Here is a 16,790-nt window from a genome sequence, read left to right on the forward strand (position 1 = left end):
AGAAAGCATGGCTTGAATCCTCAACTTTCTGGGCCGAAGCCCAGCTAGCCATCGACTGTGCCACACAAAAACATGCTCAAGTGGCAGAGTCGATATCCACCCTTATAAACCAGGGTCGCTACAATATGAAAAGAGGGCAAAATTACATACCTTACTGACGTATTACTGTAACCATGTGGCCTATGTAAATAAAATATGTAAAAAAGACCAAATGGCAGAATAGAATACCCAATGGAATATTGAAGAACACTGGTTTGGAATAAGAAGATGTGTATTTGCAGTGGAGAACCACTCATGATTTACCTCCTTGCTGCTACTACTTAGTCTCACTGTTTAATCAAATGTAAAGTTGTGAGAATGTGCAATACTTGGACTGAAATAGCTGCCGTTAAATCATTTTGGGTGTGGGTACTGTTTATATTTAGGTGCAGGAGATCCACAATACTTTTAAGCTAATATTTTTTAAGAGGGCAGGAACTCGAGCAGTAGAACATTTGAGGTGCACGTACTCAGCTCCGGTGAGCTCCTGCCCATGTCAAGCACTTGATTATATACAGTATATATATGCAAATACACATTTATTTTTTAATTTCACCTTTATTTAACCAGGTAGGCTAGTTGAGAACAAGTTCTCATTTACAACTTCGACCTGGCCAAGAAAAAGCAAAGCAGTGCGACACAAACAACAACACGGAGTTACACATGGAATAAACAAACATACAGTCAATAACACAATAGAGAAAAAGTCTATATACAGTGTGTGCAAATGAGGTGACAATTCTTTTTGGAAGAGATGTATGCTTCCCCTTTTCTGTAATAAATATGATTTGCAGTGTTCTATTTGTGACACTCGTTTGTGTAAGGGTTGATAGTCAATAGGCTCGGTGCAGTATGTTATGTACTAAACTAATAATATAGTTATTGAAGCCAGACTGGATGTAGAAGGATCGAGGACACTGATACTCTGTATGTTATTGTATTTATGACCTTATGAACACTGTCATTCTGTAGCAGCTAGCAAAGTCACTGTCTTTTGTTGTCACTCCGTACAAACCTCCCAGGATGATGTTTACGGAACATTGGTGCTGTGAGACTGGAATATTAGGGCCTACTTGGAGAAGGCAAGTTAGACGTTTTTCTTGGCTTCTGTGTGAGAGGTGTCTCCCTGTTTGCAAACTTGTATTGAACCGAAGTGATTAATGATTGACTATATCCGCGACTGCTCTGCTCTTTTGTTCACCTGAAATCCTCTCTTACACCTTAGCCACGTGATTAGACCCATCCTACCTGTCGGAACTGTCAAACTGGTTATGCCATAATCATAACCAACCACACAACCAGATAAAGGGAGGTGGGGAGTGGTAGGAGGTGGTGCTAGAGAGCTGGACAAGACATCCTCTTCACTCTTTACACAGATTTTGAGGTTTGAAGTGTTTTTGTGTTCTTTAACAGTGCTTTCAATTTGGATTAAGAAGCATCTTTTGAACTAAGAAAGCTAGAGGCAACCCAGGAAGAAGAATACAGGACCAGGAATGACAGTAAGCCTCAGATATACTGTAGAGAAAAGGAAAAGGAACACAATTACATACAAAGCAGTTCATAGATTTGCTTCAGGCTTCATGCTGTAGGCTATGGGAGGACTATGGTAACAAACGAGTCATAGAAACTCACTCATACAACCACACATTATCATTGACTCAGTGAATAAGGTAAACCGTTTAATAGTCACTGTGCTCTCTGCCACACAAAATTAATATTGTAAAGATGTAGGATATATAGATATACATACAGTATATACACATAAAAAGTCCAGCAGACACACATACATTCACACAGGGACAAATACATAGACTGAAAGAACATAAAGGACCAACACCCACACAAACTCCCAGAGGCAGCCATGAGGGTTGTATTGGTGCTAGGAGGCCTAACTATCCTGGTCTCTATGGGCCTGGCCCTGATCGTCTTTGGCCAGCACCTGACAGAAGCCAAGCTGACCCTGCAGAACCTGCATCTGGATCAGATGCAGTGGGCACGCGTCAACCAACTCAAGGAGAGGCAGTGGGTGGAAAACCTGCTGAAGGGGCAGCTAGACTGGAAGAAGAAGAATGTGGAGGAGATGGGGGCAGAGGTGAACAAACTGACCGAAGAGGAAGGGAAGAAGAAGACTGAGGTCGAGGCCTGCCAGGCAGACAAGGTGAGAGACAGATCATTACTGTTCTATACATACTAGACAGACCTGGGTTAAATACTGTACATATAGACCATTGGTGTACTTGTAACAGTATAACTTTAGACCGTCCCCTCGCCCCGACACGGGCGCGAACCAGGGACCTTATGCACACATCAACAACAGTCACCCACGAAGCATCGTTACCCATCGCTCCACAAAAGCCGCGGCCCTTGCAGAGCAAGGGGAAACCCTCCTTAAGTCTCAGAGCAAGTGACGTAACTGATTGAAATGCTAGTAGCGCGTACCCGCTAACTAGCTAGCCATTTCACATCCGTTACACTCACCCCCCTTTCAACCTCCTCCTTTTCCGCAGCAACCAGTGATCCGGGTCAACAGCATCAATGTAACAGTATAACTTTAGTACGTCCCCTCGCCCCGACACGGGCGCGAACCAGGGACCCTCTGCACACATCAACAACTGTCGCCCACGAAGCGTCGTTACCCATCGCTCCACAAAAGCCGCGGCCCTTGCAGAGCAAGGGGAAACCCTCCTTAAGTCTCAGAGCAAGTGACGTAACTGATTGAAATGCTAGTAGCGCGTACCCGCTAACTAGCTAGCCATTTCACATCCGTTACATACTATAAAGACTAGACCAGGACTGCCCAACCCTCTTCATGGAGATCTACCGTCCTGTTCGTTTTCAGCCCAACCCTTACCTAACATACCTGATTCAGCTAGATAAGGCATTGGTGAGCAGCTAAAAGTAAAATCAGGTGTGCTAAATTAGGGTTGGAGCGAAAATCCGGACGACAGTAGCTCTCCAGGTACAGGGCTGCCCTTCACTAGACAGACCTGGGTCGAATACTGAACATACAGGTATGTCAAATAATGGAGCTGTTCTTGATTTCGTTTTCCTGGTACAATGGATCCAATGGAATAGTCCCAAAAGTGCCAACCCCAAGCATTGAACAGTGATGATAATGGCTTCGGGCTGTGTAGCTTGGACCAGGGTGCACTAAACCAGAGCAATCAAAAAAGCAATTGAAAGTATTTAACATTTGACCCAGGTTGGTGTATGGTGCTTGTCAACCCACTGGGCATACACTGACTGAATAAAAAAAAAATCCACGTAATTTCAATGAAATGACGTTTAACAAACGTGTAATAAACGTTGAATTGACGTCTGTGCGCAGTGGAAAGTGCTGAGTAGAAGGATTTGAAGGACTCAGATAAGGATTTTTAGTATGTACAGCAAACAGTAGGCGTGAATGGTATTTTTCCCCTTTAACTATGTTTTGTGTTATCTCTCACTTTCGGCACAAAGAAACAAAAGGAGGAAGAACTTGCACCCATACAGAAGGAGCAGAGTGATATTGAAGGTATGTGAGTCTTTTCTAGTAGAGTTGTTATTCCTGTAGCCACTTGTGCCACAAGGTGGGGAAATCTGGTAACATGTCAGCCACTGTAATGTAGTGCATCTCTCTCTCTGGGTGCATTTCTGAAGTGGCTTCCCTTTGCCTCTCTTCTCTGCTCCTCTCTTCTGATCTCCTCTCCTTGTCTGGTCTCCTCAGCGACGTTCAAAACTGAAAAGGAGGCTTGGACTGGGGAGATCACCACTCTCAAACAGCAGTTGGAGCAGAGTAGCAAAGTGTGTGGTTTTGTAAAGGACTCAACAGATACAGTGTAAGTAGCAGATTTGTATTACCTTGAAAAAAAATATATATTTTATATATTTTTTATTTCACCTTTATTGAACCAGGTAGGCCAGTTTAGAACAAGTTCTCATTTACAACTGCGACTTGGCCAAGATAAAGCAAAGAAGTGCGACACAAACAACAACACAGAGTTACACATGGAATAAACAAGCGTACAGTCAATAACACAATAGAAAAAAAGTCTATATACAGTGTGTGCAAATAGCGTGAGGAGGTAAGGCAATAAATAGGCCATAGTAGCGAAATAATTACAATTTAGCAAAATAACACTGAAGTGATAGATGTGCAGATGATGATGTGCAAGTAGAAATACTGGTGTGCAAAAGAGCAGAAAAGTAAGTAAAAACAACAATATGGGGATGAGGTAGGTAGATTACATGGGCTATTTACAGATGGGCTATGTACAGCTGCAGCAGATCGGTTAGCTGCTCAGATAGCTGATGTTTAAAGTTAGTGCGGGAAATATAAGTCTCCAACTTCAGTGACTTTTGCAATTCGTTCCAGTCAAAAATAGAACTGTACAAGTCTACTCACAGCACTGGTGAAACATCCAACAAAGTTCATGATGATAATAAAACCTCTTGTTTTCTCCAGGAAAAAATGTCCACCCAAAGAAGGAGCAGCAAAAGCTGAAGTGGCCCCTGTAAAAGCTGAAGCGGCCCCTGTAAAAGCTGAAGCGGTCCCTGTAAAAGCTGAAGCGGCCCCTGTAAAAGCTGAAGCGGCCCCTGTAAAAGCTGAAGCAGTCCCTGTAAAAGCTGAAGCGGCCCCTGTAAAAGCTGAAGCGGCCCCTGTAAAAGCTGAAGTGGCCCCTGTAAAAGTTGAAGCGGCCCCTGTAAAAGCTGAAGCGGCCCCTGTAAAAGCTGAAGTGGCCCCTGTAAAAGCTGAAGCAGACCCTGCACAAGCTGAAGCCTCTGCTCCAAAGCAGTAAACGGCTCAAATTTCTCTCAGAATAACATTAATGGTGTGTAGTCATTCATTCATGATGCACACTTATATTTATGTTGTTTGTTTGTGGGTAATCTTGGCAACCCAGAACCGAAAATCTCATTTAAATTACACCATTTAGTTTTGTAGTTGTCCACAAGAGATTAGGTTGTGGGCGTTGTCAATGTGCCATTTTGGCACACTTCTAGAGGCCTAAGAAAGGCTTCCAAACTGGCAGTAACTACAGGGCAAAACAGACCAAAAGTACAAATCAAAAAACTCAACCCTATTTAAGGTTTAAGATGAGCTGTCATTCCAATTTGTCCCTTAGACATTGTAAATTAATGACACATTATAACCAACCACAGTCGACTTAAATTGTTACAGCATTCCCACTCACGGGTGCAACAAATAGATCCTCTTACAAGGCACGCCTCAAAATATGTTAATGAGACAGAAACAACAATTCCATGCACCCATTAGTGGTCAAAAGTTTTTGGCGGTCCAAAGATACATTACGCATCACAATAGGAATTATATTTCTGTTGTAAACTGCTGTTTTTTAATACTGTAGATATGGATAACATGGGTTAGGCCAATCAAAACATGCACCATCTACACACGCAGCAGCGAGAATTGCATTGAATCTAAATATACATTTTCAATCATTTACCACCCGTGAGGGCGGGGTACCACCAGTATAATATTTTACATTTTTTATATTCATTTATTTCACCTTTATTTAACCAGGTAGGCTAGTTGAGAACAAGTTCTCATTTGCAACTGCGACCTGGCCAAGATAAAGCATAGCAATTCGACACATACAACAACACAGAGTTACACATGGAATAAACAAAACATACAGTCAATAATACAGTAGAAAAAAAGTCTATATACAATGTGAGCAAATGAGGTGAGATAAGGGAGGTAAAGGCAAAAAAGGCCATGGTGGCGAGGTAAATACAATATAGCAAGTAAAACACTGGAATGGTAGATTTGCAGTGGAAGAATGTGCAATGTAGAAATAGAAATAATGGGGTGCAAAGGAGCATAAATAAATACAGTAGGGGAAGAGGGAGTTGTTTGGGGTAAATTATAGATGGGCTATGTACAGGTGCAGTAATCTGTGAGCTGCTCTGACAGCTGGTGCTTAAAGCTGGTGAGGGAGATAAGTGTAGGCTATTTCACAAAATAGACCTAGTGGATACTGAATAGGGTGCCATTCAATGCAACAACATCATCTTTTTTTTTTACAGGGCGGGATTAGATTGTCGTCACCTGTGAGAGGCATTGTCATTTTCAGAATGCGGTTCGGTCGCTCCTGCTCATTAACCTTATAGCAGGGTAGTAATGTCATTATGACTCACAGACATTCTTCAAGGGATAATCCACCCCGGATGACTAATTATTATGTTTAACAGTGTTAAACAGTGTTAAAAAACACTAATAGGCTATGTGAAAATAATGTTTTTTTGTGAACAAATGTTTCACTTTGTCATTATAACGAGGTTCGCTGCAAAACCCACAATACAATGCTATCGCTGGTCTTGCTAGCTAGCAAGGTAGCTAGCTAGCAAACGTAGCTACACACAATAATACCAAAGCCAATATCAGCATGTGAAGTATCACAGGGCGCATTACGAGATGGTACTTAAAGAAGAAACTGTTGAATAATTTGGTACACTGTTTAGATTGAGCACATCTAAGCGAAATATACGTTGTCATGACGATATAAACGGATGGATGTATTCTAGACACGTGTGCCCTTACCATCTTTTGGCTGATTTGGCGAGCTGGAGTGCAGTTAATTGTTTTAAATGCGTTATGAAATGCGATAGTGTGTTATCCCCAGTGACAGAACCATGTATGACGCGTTCCTACACGATTTCCTGATTTCACAGACGGATCACATAGAAGTTAAATCATGGAGAATTGTTTTATTTCCCCCACTGATAGAACATAGGCTTTTACCAAATTGACAGGGATTTCAGAATTTTTATTTCTGGGGGTGGATTATCCCATTAAGAATAGCTCATACTAAAATGTAATGAAACAGACAGGAAGCATGGCTTGATCCCCCAACCTTCTGGCCCGAAGCTCTGCTAGCCATCGACTGTGCCACACAAAAACATGCTCAAGTGGCAGAGACGATATTCACCCTTATAAACCAGGGTCGTTACAATATGAAAAGAGGGCAAAATAACATACCTTACTGACTTATTACTGTAACCATGTGGCCTATGTAAATAAAATATGTAAAAAAGACCAAATGGCAGAATAGAATACCCAATGGAATATTGAAGAACACTGGTTTGGAATAAGAAGATGTGTATTTGCAGTGGAGAACAACTCATGATTTACCTCCTTGCTGCTACTACTTAGTCTCACTGTTTAATCAAATGTAAAGTTGTGAGAGTGTACAAACAGCATATAGTTTATATCAGTACAATACTTGGACTGAAATAGGTACCGATAATCATTTTGGGTGCAGGTATAGAAAATTTGAGGTGCCCGTACTCAGCTCTGGGGAGCTTCTGCCCAAGTCAAGCACTTGTTTATATACAGCATATATATGCAAATACACATTTATGACAATTATTTTTGGAAGAGAAAATACATTGAGATGTATGTTTTCCCTTTTCTGTAATAAATATGATTTGCAGTGTTCTATTTGTGACACTCGTTTGTGTAAGGGTTGATAGTCAATAGGCTCGGTGCAGTATGTTATGTACTAAACTAATAATATAGTGATTGAAGCCAGACTGGATGTACAAGGATCGAGGACACTGATACTCTGTATGTTATTGTATTTATGACCCTATGAACACTGTCATTCTGTAGCAGCTAGCAAAGTCACTGTCTTTTGTTGTCACTCCGTACAAACCTCCCAGGATGATGTTTACGGAACATTGGTGCTGTGAGACTGGAATATTAGGGCCTACTTGGAGAAGGCAAGTTAGACGTTTTTCTTGGCTTCTGTGTGAGAGGTGTCTCCCTGTTTGCAAACTTGTATTGAACCAAAGTGATTTATGATTGACTATATCCGCGACTGCTCTGCTCTTTTGTTCACCTGAAATCCTCTCTTACACCTTAGCCACGTGATTAGACCCATCCTACCTGTCGGAACTGTCAAACTGGTTATGCCATAATCATAATCAACCACACAACCAGATAAAGGGAGGTGGGGAGTGGTAGGAGGTGGTGGTGCTAGAGAGCTGGACAAGACATCCTCTTCACTCTTTACACAGATTTTGAGGTTTGAAGTGTTTTTTTGTGTTCTTTAACAGTGCTTTCAATTTGGATTAAGAAGCATCTTTTGAACTAAGAAAGCTAGAGGCAACCCAGGAAGAAGAATACAGGACCAGGAATGACAGCAAGCCTCAGATATACTGTAGAGAAAAGGAAAAGGAACACAATTACATACAAAGCAGTTCATAGATTTGCTTCAGGCTTCATGCTGTAGGCTATGGGAGGACTATGGTAACAAACGAGTCATAGAAACTCACTCATACAACCACACATTATCATTGACTCAGTGAATAAGGTAAACCGTTTAATAGTCACTGTGCTCTCTGCCACACAAAATTAATATTGTAAAGATGTAGGATATATAGATATACATACAGTATATACACATAAAAAGTCCAGCAGACACACATACATTCACACAGGGACAAATACATAGACTGAAAGAACATAAAGGACCAACACCCACACAAACTCCCAGAGGCAGCCATGAGGGTTGTATTGGTGCTAGGAGGCCTAACTATCCTGGTCTCTATGGGCCTGGCCCTGATCGTCTTTGGCCAGCACCTGACAGAAGCCAAGCTGACCCTGCAGAACCTGCATCTGGATCAGATGCAGTGGGCACGCGTCAACCAACTCAAGGAGAGGCAGTGGCTGGAAAACCTGCTGAAGGAGCAGCTAGACTGGAAGAAGAAGAATGTGGAGATGGAGGCAGAGGTGAACAAACTGACCGAAAGAGGAGGGGAAGAAGAAGACTGAGGTCGAGGCCTGCCAGGCAGACAAGGTGAGAGACAGATCATTACTGTTCTATACATACTAGACAGACCTGGGTTAAATACTGTACATATAGACCATTGGTGTACTATAAAGACTAGACCAGGACTGCCCAACCCTCTTCATGGAGATCTACCGTCCTGTTCGTTTTCAGCCCAACCCTTACCTAACATACCTGATTCAGCTAGATAAGGCATTGGTGAGCAGCTAAAAGTAATATCAGGTGCTAAATTAGGGTTGGAGCGACAACCTGGAGGACAGTAGCTCTCCAGGAACAGGGCTGCCCTTCACTAGACAGACCTGGGTCGAATACTGAACATACAGGTATGTCAAATAATGAAGCTGTTCTTGATTTAATTTTCCTGGTACAATGGATCCAATGGAATAGTCCCAAAAGTGCCAACCCTAAGCATTGAACAGTGATGATAATGGCTTCGGGCTGTGTAGCTTGGACCAGGGTGCACTAAACCAGAGCAATCAAAAAAGCAATTGAAAGTATTTAACATTTGACCCAGGTTGGTGTATGGTGCTTGTCAACCCACTGGGCATACACTGACTGAATCAAAATTGTTTCCACATCATTTCAATTAATTGACGTTTAACAAACGTGTAATAAACGTTGAATTGACATCTGTGCGCAGTGGAAAGTGCTGAGTAGAAGGATTTGAAGGACTCAGATAAGGATTTTTAGTATGTACAGCAAACAGTAGGCGTGAATGTCATTTTTCCCCTTTACCTATGTTTTGTGTTATCTCTCACTTTCGGCACAAAGAAACAAAAGGAGGAAGAACTTGCACCCATACAGAAGGAGCAGAGTGATATTGAAGGTATGTGAGTCTTTTCTAGTAGAGTTGTTATTCCTGTAGCCACTTGTGCCACAAGGTGGGGAAATCTGGTAACATGTCAGCCACTGTAATGTAGTGCATCTCTCTCTCTGGGTGCATTTCTGAAGTGGCTTCCCTTTGCCTCTCTTCTCTGCTCCTCTCTTCTGATCTCCTCTCCTTGTCGGGTCTCCTCAGCGACGTTCAAAACTGAAAAGGAGGCTTGGACTGGGGAGATCACCACTCTCAAACAGCAGTTGGAGCAGAGTAGCAAAGTGTGTGGTTTTGTAAAGGACTCAACAGATACAGTGTAAGTAGCAGATTTGTATTACCTTGAAAGAAAAATAATATGTATTTTTTTCCCCACATTTATTTAACCAGGTAGGCCAGTTTAGAACAAGTTCTCATTTACAACTGCGACTTGGCCAAGATAAAGCAAAGCAGTGCGACACAAACAACAACACAGAGTTACACATGGAATAAACAAGCGTACAGTCAATAACACAATAGAAAAAAAGTCTATATACAGTGTGTGCAAATAGCGTGAGGAGGTAAGGCAATAAATAGGCCATAGTAGCGAAATAATTACAATTTAGCAAAATAACACTGAAGTGATAGATGTGCAGATGATGATGTGCAAGTAGAAATACTGGTGTGCAAAAGAGCAGAAAAGTAAATAAAAACAACAATATGGGGATGAGGTAGGTAGATTACATGGGCTATTTACAGATGGGCTATGTACAGCTGCAGCAGATCGGTTAGCTGCTCAGATAGCTGATGTTTAAAGTTAGTGCGGGAAATATAAGTCTCCAACTTCAGTGACTTTTGCAATTCGTTCCAGTCAACAATAGAACTGTACAAGTCTATTCACAGCACTGGTGAAACATCCAACAAAGTTCATGATGATAATAAAACCTCTTGTTTTCTCCAGGAAATTACGTCCACCCAAAGAAGGAGCAGCAAAAGCTGAAGTGGCCCCTGTACAAGGTGAACCTGCCTCTGCAAAAGCTGAAGCGGCCCCTGTACAAGGTAAACCTGCATCTGCAAAAGCTGAAGCAGCCACTGTAAAAGCTGAAGTGGTCCCTGTAAAAGCTGAAGCGGTCCCTGTAAAAGCTGAAGTGGCCCCTGTAAAAGCTGAAGCAGCCACTGTAAAAGCTGAAGTGGCCCCTGTAAAAGCTGAAGCAGCCACTGTAAAAGCTGAAGTGGCCCCTGTAATAGCTGAAGTGGCCCCTGCTCCAAAGCAGTAAACGCCCAAATTTCTCTCAGAATAACATTACTGGTGTGTAGTCATTCATTCATGATGCACACTCATATTTATGTTGTTTGTTTGTGGGTAATCTTGTGGGTAATCTTGTGGGTAATCTTGGCAACCCAATGTAAATTAAACAATTTATGTTATTGTCACGCCCTGACCTTAGAGATCCTTTTTATGTCTCTATTTTGGTTGGTCAGGGCGTGAGTTTGTGTGGGCATTCTATGTCTGGTGTTCTATGTTGTCTATTTCTTTGTGTTTGGCCGTATGTGGTTCTCAATCAGAGGCAGCTGTCTATCGTTGTCTCTGATTGAGAATCATACTTAGGTAGCCTGTTCCCATCTGTGTTTGTGGGTGGTTGTTTTCTGTTTTGTGTGTTCACCTTACAGAACTGTTTGTTTGTCGTTTTTTGTTGTTTTGTTCAGTGTTCAGTTGTTATATTAAAATAATGAACACTTACAACGCTGCACCTTGGTCCTCCTCTCCTTCTCCAGACGACATGCGTTACAGTTATATAGTCTGTCCACAAGAGATTAGGCTGTGGGCATTGTCAATGTGTCAGTTTGGCACATTATGTAGCCTAAAGTAATTAGGTGCTGTTCGTTTTTAAAAACTACTAATATCTTATCAGTTTTTAAATAAATGTTTTTTGTGTTTCATTTACATTTTTATAAAGTCTTTTAGTTAGGCACAGAAAACATGGAAAGAGAAACCGCCTTAACATCATCTCCCCTGTTAAAAAGTATCTAAACAATTTTCCCCCATGCTACTAGGTTAGCATTTCGTTTGCAACAGTTAGGGTTTGTCTAAACCTTGCTGTCTGCTTCTCTGACCTGTGGAAGGTTTTTTGCGATCGCCTCCGTGCCATGCATATGAACGTGACGTGACTGACAGTTTCTCTGAGCCAGACAAATTCATTTATCAGGATCATTATAAAGGATATATCCAAAGAAATGGCAAAAGAAACAAACAAATGTAAAACATAGTTGCTGTCATTTCAGCTGCTTTCTTTAGTTGGCTAGAGCAAAGGAGAAGTACTGTAGCTAGCCTGGAGCTACATGCCAATGATTTGTTTAGCATAGCAATCATTGCAAAAATAATGGATAGAATGAACGACCAGCCCATTTGGCTAGCAACTTAAGACCTCATAATTATTTTAAAAATGTTTGCATTTTATCGCACCTACAGTATGGTCTTTATGATGTTAGGACATTCCCCACTAAATACACCCACACTCCTATTCAAATAGTCATCTCTACTACTCAGCTGTCGTTGTCTTTTTACTTGCTTGAGGAAATGCAGTAGATATTTACTGAAGTGGGAATGAGATATTGGACTTTGATCCATCACTGACAATGGTGTGCTTGATGTTGTATTTCCATCACAGTAATGATGATGCACTGGGGACTCTAATCATGATGTTTAATCAATTAATGTAGAGGTTTCTCAGTTTTCTTTACTTCTTTGTCCATAAGCTTCTGATTGAGGCTTATAGGACTTCAGCAAAATTATTACTTTTTAAAATTATTACTTTTTCAAGAATTGTCTGTTCAAAAACATACTGAAAAATCGTTTTGAGTTTTCATGGCCATTCTGTAGTACTTATCATGGAGATGTGTCACGCCCTGGCCATAGAGAGGCTTTTATTCTCTATTTTGGGTAGGCCAGGGTCTGACTAGGGTGGGCATTGTAGTTTCTTTATTTCTATGTTTTCTGTTTCTATGTTTTGGCCAGGTATGGTTCTCAATCAGGGACATCTGTCTATCGTTGTCTCTGATTGGGAATCATACTTAGGCAGCCTTTTCCCCACCTGTGTTTTGTGGGTAGTTGTTTTCTGTTTAGTTTATGCACCTTACAGAACTGTTTCGGTTTTCCCTCTTGTTTATTTTGTTTGAGTGTTTTGTGATCAAATAAAATCATGAACACTTACCACGCTGCGCTTTGGTCCGATCCTCATTACGACGAGAGCTGTGACAAGATGGTCAAAAACAAACTATTGTCTCACAGGTTCTTAGGGAGAGGCTCTGCCTCATTTCACAATGCCATTACTAACTAAATAAAATGTAAGACGGTAAAAGAGAATTTCCATATTCTATTTCCTTAGAACGATAACCAGGAAGCTTTGTCTCAATCCGGTTTAGTATACCACACACACGGATGTGTGCTCACACAAACAAACACACACATTTTTACCATTTTTACCTGGCTCACATTTTTGCGAACCAGTTAAAAGCGAGGATTGGAAGGATGTACAAAGAGCTATTAGAGTATTGATAGGGAGAGTAAACAGAGTACGTCACTGGATATGGAAAAGTAATTTACAGTGCACAGCAATCGGCATATATCATCTGTTAGTGAGAATCTAAATAATGACCATTATTTTAAGCATGGCATATAACGAAAGATCACAGCCTTTAAGTGGAATGCTTTTCTATGGAGTGTGACGTCACATGGGCCTACAGCTCTTGTTTCAGAGAGCCAGGCTGCCTTCCATTACTACTTAGTTAGTGTGACACAGAGTCACTGTAGAGGAGCCAAACACCTGGTCAACATGCCAGACTGAAGGCCCATTAATGATCAGCCTGACACTTCGATGGGTCAATAGGGACCACACATAAATAGAGAGTTATAATTGATGAACAACTGTGTTCAGGTCAAATTCAATTGTGATATGTATTATTCATTTCCTTCATTATCTGTGTCATTGATATTCTTGTAATAGATTAATTTATTGAACAATGTTTGTTAAATATGATAAGATCACAGAAATGTAGTTTCTTGCTGTGAGGCTAATCACCCCTCTCAAAGCGACTGTTGTACTCTATCTATGATGGTCTAACATAGACATAGTATTCAACATAGACATAGTATTCAACATAGACATTGTATTCAACATAGACATTGTATGAACCATAGACATTGTGTTCAACATAGACATATTATTTAAGTCTAAAAACTAAGAATAGGGCCTTTCTCTTCCATGAAGTATTAATCATCTGGTTCTGGCAAGACCTCAAAGATGTGTGACTCATAAACCACAGTTGGACCTGCCGCTTGACATACTGTAGTTGGGGCAAAACAATGCAGGATGAGATGGTGCAAAGGGTTCACAGGGAAGTGAATACAGCTTGAGACAGACAAGGAAGCCAACAGTGTCCTCATAAACTTGGATTTTCTTTATAAAAGAAACACGTGTGATTGATTTTGATATAGTGTACGAGAATTTCAAAGACACTACTTTGGGAGATACATATTCTTTGTATTAGATTAGAATAACATTGTTGTGGTGAATTTCTTTCCTTATTAAAGTGTTCACACAGTGAGAACAAGGGGCAACCTGGTCTCAGAGCATCTGTACGCAAACCTGAGACACTCCACTCAGCATGACGTGCCACACCACGCCTTGCATGGTATGTATTAATTTGTGGATGTCCATCACCTATTTCATATGATATGTTACGAATTACAATTCATATTATATGTTATGGATTTGCAAAATGTCCAATATGTTACAAATTTGCAAAACGTCCAATATGTTATGAATTCTAGCTAGGTGGCTAACGTTAGCTAGGCTAGGGGTTAGGGTTAAGGTTAGGGGGAAGTTTAGGAGTTAGGTTAAGAGTTAAGGTTAGGGTTAGTTAAAACGGTTAACTCCTTCTGTATAGTGCATTTGTTGGTCTTGGCTAGCTTAATGTTGCACTAGGTAGCCTAGCGGTTAGGAATGTTGGGCCAGTAACTGAAAGGTTGCGGATTTAAATCCCCAAGCTGACTACTTGAAACATCTGTTGGTGCCCTTGAGCAAGGCACTTAACCCTAATTGCTCCAGGGTTGCTGTCAATAGTCTCTGACCCCACTCTCTGAGCACGTGCCAGGGGGTGGGATGTGCAAAAAACACATTTTCAATTCACACATGCACTTGTACATTTTTCTAAATAGTGAGAACGCTTGGGAGCTGGCGATGTTGAAAAGGTTATCTTTAGACGTTGTACTTTTCTTAAATGTAGTTTTGTAATTGACTTAAATAGAACGTTAAGGTCCTGTCCGCCTTGGGGGAAAAACAAACCGTTGTCACCTTGTTTACCCCATTGGCTCACGGAAAAACTGACGGGTTCTTCTGCTTGTTTAACACAGACTGGGTCTATAGTAAGGAGGTCAATGAACTCGACCCAAACAATGGAAATGCCATGGAATCGCATGGGAGGGAAAGATGCCGTGAGGGAAAGATCCACCTGTGGAAAGATCCCGAATCTCCTCATTGCACCCCAGCAAAATGTGCCTACATTTACGCTATTGTTTATGTGTATTTCACACTATGTTGAGGTAAAGATCAGATGTATTGCAGTTAAAAAATACTTTGACTACCATCACCGATTTCCTTATGCTAGCTATACTACCAGCTAATACGAACGGGAGTTAGCATTTAGCAGTCACTTCTTCTAAACCTGAAAAGGATCAACTTCTAAATGTTATGCAGCGAAAACAGACAAATATATAAAAATTGCACTCTAGTAACCACATTGTGGGACTGTTACAATACATCAATCATGACAGACTTGATAAATATTCACTTTATTAGATCATATTTGTTGAATGTGAGCCAATACCGCTTTCCCCACGGTTTGCATTGACCTATTTCTTCTTCTTCTTCTTTACAATGACGGGTAGGCCGTTGGCCGTCATTGTAAATAAGAATTTGTTCTTAACTGACTTGGCTAGTTAAATAAAGGTTAAATAAAAATAAATAAATACAAATTCTGGTTTGTTTGGGTTTAACTGCAGTTGGCATCCAATATTGATGGTGCACTACCGCCCCCAACTGGACTGGAGTTTAAATCCATTAACTTTGTTATGGGGTCCCGTGTGGCTCAGTTGGTAGAGCATGGTGCTTGCAACACCAGGGTTGTGGGTTCATTCCCCACGGGGGGACCAGGATGAATATGTATGAACTTTCCAAATTGTAAGTCGCTCTGGATAAGAGCGTCTGCTAAATGACTTAAATGTAAATGTAAATGTTATACAAAAAGGGGGGGAAAAAAATGTATCCTGCCAACTCATTAAGAACCCTGGGAGCCTGGGAGCCTGGGAGCCCGGGACACTACCATTCAACACACCCTTGTAACTCTTCTGCAATAAAATCTCGTAAACCCAAGTACTTCTCTGCAGCTGCCACCACAACACCTATTTTCAATGATTTACGTTCCATTTCTGCGGTACAGTTAATAACCATGGCAAGGAACACTAAAAAGCCAACCTTACTGAAGCACATTGCATTAGGCAGGTAGCCTAGTGGTTAGAGCATTGGGCCAGTAACCAATAGGTTGCTGGATTGAATCCCCAAGCTGTCAAGGTAAACATCTGTCGTTCTGCCCCTGAGCAAGGCAGTTAACCCACTGTTTCCTGGGCACCGAAAACATGGATGTTGATTAAGGCAGCCCCCCATACCTCTCTGATGGGTTAAATCCCCCTTTCCCAATTCCCTCTGTACTTGTGAAAAGTCTACTACTCACCGGGAGCCTCTTAGGATCCCTCACCCATCTTCCTCTACTTTCTTCACTGCCTCGGCATATGACACCTTCTGTACAACTCTGACCCTGGCAACCTCAACTTGCTTCTCTCGCATTGGATACTTCTGATCCCCAGCAACATGGGCACCCCTACTTCAGTTGATCCACCTCCACCCAGTAATCACTCCTTTCCTTTCTCCACCCTGTTCCTGAAAGCAAAACAAGTAAGAGCTCTTGTCCCCATTCACATGGCGTGGAGCGCCCGCTCCCTCTGGGCGGAAGAAACACAAAAAATCATCACAAGTCCATTTCGGGTTACCTTTACCGATTCAAAAATGTCACTGCCATTGGACCACATTTGTCTTTATCATGACCATCGG

The 16,790-nt window shown here is 41.4% G+C and overlaps 1 protein-coding gene across 1 annotated transcript; it reads left to right on the forward strand.

Annotated features, from left to right (window-relative positions):
• Window positions 1-1,358: 1,358 nt before the first annotated feature.
• On the forward strand, window positions 1,359-12,835 carry LOC139546636 (tol-Pal system protein TolA-like). The gene is made up of 7 exons (XM_071355251.1): window positions 1,359-2,197; window positions 3,499-3,553; window positions 3,746-3,857; window positions 4,484-8,843; window positions 9,606-9,660; window positions 9,853-9,964; window positions 10,586-12,835. The coding sequence occupies exons 1-4, from the start codon at window positions 1,901-1,903 to the stop codon at window positions 4,815-4,817; spliced, it is 798 nt and encodes a 265-aa protein (XP_071211352.1). The 5' UTR covers window positions 1,359-1,900; the 3' UTR covers window positions 4,818-8,843; window positions 9,606-9,660; window positions 9,853-9,964; window positions 10,586-12,835.
• The last annotated feature ends 3,955 nt before the right edge of the window (window positions 12,836-16,790 follow it).

The sequence above is a fragment of the Salvelinus alpinus genome, chromosome 20 (assembly GCF_045679555.1).
Source record: "Salvelinus alpinus chromosome 20, SLU_Salpinus.1, whole genome shotgun sequence".
NCBI classification, from domain to species: domain Eukaryota; kingdom Metazoa; phylum Chordata; class Actinopteri; order Salmoniformes; family Salmonidae; genus Salvelinus; species Salvelinus alpinus.